Raw genomic sequence first — 8,138 nt, forward strand, 5'->3', positions numbered from 1 at the left:
TCAGTAGTGTTGTTGGAAAGATACTTTTTATAATGTGTTCATTGACAAGTAAACGTAAGGCCTTTATCGGTCTTCATTTCAGAAGTATCTAGGATGAGCAAGTACTTTTTAAAAATTCCATTCAGAAAGAAGTTTTCCAGATCAGTTCAGAGGACACCATTTTAGTTGAAAGAACCTACAGAACAAAATAAGGGGTCCCTTAGGAAGGAGTGAAGATGTGTTCGTGAACTGTTGCAGTCAGATTTCTTGTCTGCTCCTTTAAATTCAATATAACTTGATCTATTTTGCATTTCAGCCTCAAATGTACAATTATCTTTGGTTGAAATTTGGGGCGAGGGTAGTTTTGCAGCTTTCTTTATTCAGTTATCAACATTTCACTCGGCTCAGTTACTGTAGGTTATGATGCATACATCACCCCAGCTTAAGATCACCACCCATTTCTCCAGGCCCAACAATCCTGCTTATGCTTATACTGGACATACAAGTTGACCCTTGTTTTTAGAAGGTTTTTATAGGCTTTAAGAGTAGACGTATGCACTGTGATCTACGATATCCTAAACAGTTAGTGATATTCCTGGCTTGAATTCATGGTTTTGATTCTCTTCGTCTTTAAGTTCTGAGTCATGTGTCTTCAGTTCAAGTAAAATGCTCATTCTCAGTAGACTGTTCATACAGCTGAATTGATTTTTTTTTTATATTTGACTCCTGCAAACCATGTACAAAGCTCAGGGTTATACAGCATCTCATTAAGAGAAAAATGTTCCAAAACTCTTCGCTGCAATACCAAGGGACCAATATTTGGCAAAGCCATCTTTTACAATGGCAGATAACCAAAAACCCAAATTAAGTGGTGAGTTTTATCGTGACTTTTGAGGGGTGGAGAGATTTATGTGGAAATTCCATAAAATGGGACTTAGGTGCTGAAGGAGTAGCCATTGCCTACAGTGCTGGGCCTGAGGAAATAGATGTTCAAAGGGCTGGAATTAAGTCTTATGTTGTGACTAAATTAAATCTTCAGCTGACCACAGCTCACATCATCTTGTGTTGTCTTTGGTCATCTGTCTGAACCACTTGTGGTGTCTCCGGTAGACTTGTTGCCACCAGTCTACCTTGCTCATATTAGTCTAAGTTACTGATGTTATGTGAGGAAGGATGTGTACAAGGCATCTGGGCAGAGGATGGGCTCGATCGTGATGAACAGTAAATGGCTAATTGTATATTACTTCATAGCTACCTGAAGTACTGATTTCTTGAAATATTAGGCTCAACTTAGGTAAGTTCACATTGCAGTCACTAAAATATTCTCTCTCAGCATTGCTAAGATATATAAAAATTTCAATAATTCTGTGATGTTCCCAGGACCAGCCTTTTTATAGATATTTTCTAATCAACCTATTCAGAGATGTTGTTATTACACACCTCCTGGAGCAGGTGGGTCTTGAAGCTGGACCTCCTGCCTCAGAGGTAGGGACCCTACCACTGCACTAGCTGTGCCCCTATGGCTAAAGCCCTGTCAATTAACCCTTTTGGGTTTTTATACCACCTTGACCTGCTTGGAGATTTGGCAAAGCTGTAGGGATGGGAAAGGGAAGGTGAAGATAGAGGGAGAGGTGAGAGCTTGAAGGGATTTAAAAACCAGATGAGAATTTTAAATCCAAAGTGTTTCTGGACCAGGTACCAATGTAGGTCAACCTCGAATAGAGTGATGGGTATTGTAGGGATCCCGGTTTTCCATCTGGTGACTGACTGTCTCAGTGCCCACTGTGGGAATTGCAGTGTTACTTGGCTCTTGTTATTACAATACCTGAGGATGTACTCCGTGCCGTTCAGCATCTCCTCTCTCGATATCTTCAGCATCACCAAACTCCACTGGTCTGCCTGTGTCTCCGTGAATTCAGATTAAGATCATTGACTTGGTTTTAGAATCTTTCTGTGGCACACTGGCTAAAGAGTGCAGTCACATACTGGACAGTCATGTAGTGATTCTGTTATTGAACTGATAATCCAGAAAATGAGCTCAGATACCACCGGTGAAATATAAAAACTCAATTCAATAGTTTCTAGAGATGTTTCTTTTAAAAATGATGGTATTTGTAGAAGTGATCATGAAATCATCAGCTTGCCCTTAATTTACAAAAAGCATTAGTTCACTGTGGAGTCCCTTGTTCTCAAGAAAAATGGGTCCCAGAGTTAGCAGCTTTCACAAGTCTGGAAAGGTTTCATAGGATTGTCAAATACTGCAACACAAATGGAGCTCATTGCCTGTCTCCCTCTGTGATCTGGCTCTTTGCCGGAACTGTCTAAACAGCTTTCTCTGTTTTCCTACACCCCTATAAAGGTTTACCTTCAAGTATTAGAGGTTTATAAAATCATGAGGGGTATAAATAGGGTTATTGATAGAAGTCCTTTCCCTAAAATTGGGGATTTCAAGATTGGGGGGTATATTATTTTTAAGGTGAGAGGAGAGAGATTTTTAAAAATGACGAAGGGTAACTTTTTTTAACAGTGATTCATGTGTGGAATGAACTTCCTGAGGAAGTGGTGGATGTGGGCACAGTTACAACGTTTATAAGGAACTTGGATAAGTAGATAAATAGGAAGGATTTGGAGAGATATGGGCCAGGAGCAGGCAGGTGGGACTAGTTCAGTTTGGGATTATAGTCGGCAAAGACTGATTGGACCAAAGGGTCTGTTTCTGTGCTCTATGACCCTATCTATTTATCTAATTCTCTTTTAAAACTTGCTCCTGAACCTGCCTTCACTACCCTTTTGGTCATCATATTCCTGCTCTGTCATGCTTGATTTGTTTTCTATCAATCATTTCAAATTTGTTCCCCCTTTTAGCTACTAACTCTCCTTGAATGGAAACAGTTCTCCACTTTACTCACCCTGTTACTGATTCTGAACACCTTCCCTTCAGTTTTTCTGCTCTAAGGATAAAAATTTGAGCTTCTCCGTCTCTTCACGTTAACTCCCTGGTTCCTTTCTAGGAAATCTCCTCCTCCACACCCTCTCTAATACCTCAATAACCTTTTATGACGTGTGCTGTCCAGAGTGACATATGTTACTAGTGTAGGCCTAACCAATGTTTTAGAAAACTTAGCATATCTTTGTTCAGTACTGTCTTTCCAAAGCTAAAGATTATAGATGATTTTTAACAGCCTTTAAAACTTTGCTGCTTTTTAAAAGTTGGTGTGTATGGGTTTTGATGTTTTGCTCGTCTGTCTGTTTAATTACCAGCTCTCCTGTTGAATCCATCCTGTTCTATGCCATTACAACCCTCCACAATCTGCTTCTGCACCAAGAGGGGGCAAAGATGGCGGTCCGTTTGGCTGATGGGCTCCAGAAGATGGTTCCTCTGTTGAAGAAGAATAACGTGAAGTTTCTCGCCATCACCACGGATTGCCTGCAACTGCTGGCTTACGGCAACCAGGAGAGCAAGGTGAGAAGCCTGGCCATGGATGAGTTAACGTTTCAAATCCAGTGACCCTTCTTCAGAACCAGAGTCACTGGACTCGAAACGTTAACTCTGATTTCCCTCCGCAGATGCTGCCAGACCTGCTGAGCTTTTCCAGCAATTTCTGATTTTCAGCATCAGCAGTTCTTTGGATTTTTTTTTCCTCTGGCAATGGATGAAACTCGGGAAGGTGGGAAGCATGACCCTTTCCCTGCTGTTTGCAATGGTGAGGTTGTGTGTGGAGAACGCACATCCTGTGGGATGAACACCAATATCTGATTGTGCCTGTGGTGCCGCAGTGTTTGCTTTCACTCCATAAATTCTGCGTGATACGGTCCTGTTCACTGAGGAAATGGGAAGGTGCACAGCAAAGTGATTCGTCACTGGTGAAAATTCACTTCATTGAAATACAAACAAGCACAAACAACTGACATACCAAAGGAGTTGCATTTGTATAGTCTCTTTCACCCGTTTGGGACTTCCAGAAGTGCCTTGCAGGCAGTAAAGTACTTTATGAAGTATAGCTGTTGTTTTGATGCAGGAAACACACCAATTTGTGCACAGCAGTGTGATGGCCAGGTGGCTGTCTGTTATAGTGATGTTGGTTGAGGGATAAATAGAGCCCAGGAGTCTGGGCGAACTCCCCTTTTTCATTGCCCCCACCTGAGAGGGCTAATGAGGCCTCCATTTATGATCTCGAGTGAGAGATGCACCTTCAACAGTGCAGCTGTCCCTCTGTCCTCTTAGGTTGCTGGCCTCAACACTCTGGAGTGAGACTCGGACCCGAAACCTCTGACTCAGAGTGGAGAGTGCTATGCACAGAGCCATGGTAGACACTTAAGCTGGAATCTCCATTTTAATGAACAGGGTGGGTGTACACGTGTCCTGTGAATTGCACCATCGAGTGATGTTCTGATATGTCCTCTCTGGTTTAGATTATGGTATGGTGAGTGGATATCTGTAACCAGAGGTTGTTCTTGTTTTTAGCTGATTATCCTGGCTAATGGAGGCCCTGATGCCCTTGTTCATATCATGAGGACCTACAATTACGAGAAGCTGCTGTGGACCACAAGCCGTGTCTTGAAAGTTTTATCTGTCTGTCCTAGCAACAAGCCGGCAATTGTGGAAGCTGGTAACTACAAGTCTCTGAAACCCATTCCTCTCTCTATCCCTCTTCTTTATCACCCTGTGTTCAGTTCCCTGCCTTGTGCATGTTCTGTTTGAATTGGTTGCTTTTTGTGAATCTTTCTGGACATCCCTTTCTGGGTGTTTAACAGGAACTATTTTTTTGTTTTTTCAGTTGGATTTATTACAAACTGCAAAATGCTAGGGTTCCAATGTGTCTCCGGTTCATGCGTGTTCTGTTAAAACTGTGTAATTGGGGGTGTTGCCAGAGCACTCAGGATTACGGGTATTTTGGCCACCATTATTGGCCAGTTGCCACACTGACACATTAAACAATCAGTGGTGAGAACATTGGAGTTAGGACATCATGATACATCCTAGAATGCAGCAAGACCAGAGTTGGTGACTCTTCCAGCTTGGACCATGTAGCTTTCCCGCATTGTTGTCTTCCATCTGTGGAACCCTAAGTTCTTATAAAGTGCAAGGTTGGAGGCTGCAGCGGTGTTTGACTACGCTCTGGTGCCAGTCGGGCCAAATTGCCTGTTGCTCTGCTGTAATATCTGTATAATAATCTCTCGTGTTGACAGCTTGGTGAGGGAATTTGAGAAAGGGCTGCTGGTTTCTATGGTCACAGAAGATGAAGAGCTGTTTTGTCTTTTTTTTGATGTTCTGTTGGATCACTGAACAGCTGTCAGGTTACACAAGCTACACAGCTGTTGCTGTCAAAGCCCCAAGCCGTGTGTTTAGATTTCCAAAGTACAAGCTTGTTTCATTGAATTGAGTTGGTGTTTTATTGAACAGGTGGGATGCAGGCTCTGGGTTATCACCTGGGCAGCTCCAGCCCCAGGCTGGTTCAGAACTGTCTCTGGACGCTGAGGAATCTCTCTGATGCAGCAACAAAACAGGTGAGGCTCTCTAGTTCCAAGACTGCACTTGACGAGTGTAGCCACTGTTGTAACTTAGGAAACATGACTGATCAGTGCATAGCAGGATCCTACAGATACTCTATCAGGTGTTTAAGGAATCATTATTACTCTTGATTCTGGGATATTTCCCTGTACACCCAGCCCCTCCTTCATTTAGTGAAGTGGGATCTTAAACAACGACCTGAAAGGCAGAACCTCTGATAGTGCAGCCCTCTCTCGGCATTGTGTTGAGAACATAATCAACGTTTCATGTACTCTCTCGATTGCGACTCATGCTCATAACCCTCTGCCTCTGGAGGGAGAGCTTTACCTGTTAGTCTCGGCTGCAATGTCAACTAGACCATGTCAGAGTCTCCGGAAGGAGGCGGAAAATGCATTTCTTCCCCAATTCAGCGTCAGTGGCTTCTCAAATCTGAATCATGTACATTGTCTCAAGCAATTAAGACTATGCATGTTTCCAGAACAGTAATTGTCCATTCAGCCATCAGTTGTAAAAAATCTTTTGATAGAGTAATTCAGAATTAATTCCACTACTTTTTTCATCCATAGCCCTTTATCTATCTTCACTTCACACTTCTGTTGAAATTTTTGAATTAAGTGATAGTTGTCTCTGTGTCAAACATTCCCTGTGGAAAGGCCCCCTCTCAATGATCCACCAACCTTTTGACAACATGTCCTGTAAGTCTGCCTTCAATAACTCCCTGTTCACTAGATTGAAGCCCTTCGCAATTTTAAATTAATGTAATCATCCTGTAACCATCTGTTGCTCCAGTGGAAGCTACACCAGTATTGAAAATGTCTCCTCTAGTTTCCCAGTTTAAGTGAAGCTCATGCTGGATACTCTAAATTCCATGTCCTTTCTGAAATGGAGTGCCTACTGATCTAGCTCTTACTGCAGTCTGCCTTATAACTTCATACAAACAGAAAACAAGACCAGGAGCAGATCATGTGACCCTTTTGGGTTTACTGTGTCCTGCAATATGATCATGGTTGTTCGTTAAACCCAGTACACTCTTCCTGCTTCCCCACCCCCTCCCAGGTCCTTTTTGATCTTTTTTGCCCCAAATGCTATATCTAACTCCTTCTTGAAATTGTGCAATGTTTTGGCGTCAACTATTTTGCGTGGTAGTGAATTCCACAGGCTCACCACTCTCTGGCTGAAGAAATTCCTCCCTATCTCAGTCCGAAGTGGTTTTCCCTGAGTCCTGAGACTGTGACTGCTGGTCCTGGACTCCCCCGTTATCAGAAACATCCTTCCTGCATCTAACCTGTCTAGTTCTGTTAGCACTTTGTAGGTTTCTGTGAGATACCCTTCATTCTTCTAAACTCTGGCAAGTATAATCCTAATCCATTCAACCTCTCCTCATATATCAGTCCTGCTGTCCCAGGAATCTGTCTGATAAACCTTCACTGCCTACCCTCTATAGCAAGAACATCCATCCTTCATCATTAGGTTTTGTGCTGTGCCCCCTCCTTACAGAACCTAAAATGTTTTTGGCCTTCTTTAGTGGTTTTAACCACCTGCATTCCCAATTTCAGAAGAGTTTCTGCCAAGCCTCAGTTCATCCTCCCTGTGTTTCTTCATTGTTTTCACTTCCATTCCTTGTTTCTTCCCCAAGTTCTAGCTGTGGATCTAGAGGCGGGTTTGTCTCAGCATTATTGTATTGGTGGAGGTGTAGCTGTTGTCACAGGGAGATGAGGGAGGGTAACTGGGCTGTATGATGATGGGATATTATTTAGGAAAGGGTGGGAGTTGGAGGAGATGATGGTGAACTTGGGAATGAGGAGCTGTCAGTTCATAGTTGGGGCAGCATGCAAAGCAGGCTTCAGGCTGCACTCCAGCTGAGACCTGGGGAATGGGAGATGGCTCCTGCTTGGAAGGGCGTTTGAAGCTCCAAGTTGGTGCAGAGTAAAACCTCAACAAGTAGGAAGAGAAAATGGAGATAATACATTGCCTTCCCCATTAACTGGTGGCCTTTTGTGGGTTAGTATGCTCTGTCTGGGTGTGCCATTACTGCTGAAACATGGACTTCCAGGTGACCTGAGACAGCTCTTGACAATTAAGAATGGATTGGATGAGATACATAGAGTCAGAGTTGCATAGCATGGAAACAGACCCTTTTGTCTATGCTGACCAAATATCCTAAATTAATCCAGTCCCATTTTCCAACATTTGGCTCATATCCTGCTCAACCCTTCCTATGCATATACCCATTCCGGCACCTTTTAAATGTTGTAATTGTACCAGCCTCCACCACTTCCTCAGGCAGCTCATTCCATACATGCTCCACCCTCTGTGTGAAGAAGTTGCCCCTTGGGTCCCTTTTTAAACCCTTCAACCCATGCCTTCTAGGTTTGGACCCCCCTACCTGGGATAAAGATGTTGGCGATACGCTCTATCCATGCCCCTATAAACTTCTAAGGTCACCGCTCAGCCTCCGATGCTGTAGGAAAAATAGCCCCAGCCTATTCAGTCTCTCCCTGTAGCTCAAACCATCCAACCCCAGCTACGTCCTTGTAAATCTTTTCTGAACTCTTTCAAGTTTAACAACATCTTTCCTATGGCAGGGAGACCAGAATTAAAGACAACAAGGTGCAGGGCTGGATGAACACAGCAGGCCAAGCAGCAT

General features: G+C 43.3%; 1 protein-coding gene across 2 annotated transcripts in view; it reads left to right on the forward strand.

The window, feature by feature from the left end:
• The window catches only part of LOC109923254 (junction plakoglobin-like), a 70,023-nt gene that overhangs the window by 47,275 nt on the left and 14,610 nt on the right, over window positions 1-8,138 (forward strand). For both annotated transcript variants that reach the window (XM_048614631.1, XM_048614632.1), the window contains exons 5-7: window positions 3,241-3,442; window positions 4,445-4,589; window positions 5,384-5,487. In XM_048614631.1, coding sequence (XP_048470588.1) covers window positions 3,241-3,442; window positions 4,445-4,589; window positions 5,384-5,487 — 451 coding nt within the window. The remainder of the gene's footprint in view (window positions 1-3,240; window positions 3,443-4,444; window positions 4,590-5,383; window positions 5,488-8,138) is intronic.

This window comes from Rhincodon typus, chromosome 30 (assembly GCF_021869965.1).
Source record: "Rhincodon typus isolate 14 chromosome 30, sRhiTyp1.1, whole genome shotgun sequence".
NCBI classification, from domain to species: Eukaryota; Metazoa; Chordata; class Chondrichthyes; order Orectolobiformes; family Rhincodontidae; genus Rhincodon; species Rhincodon typus.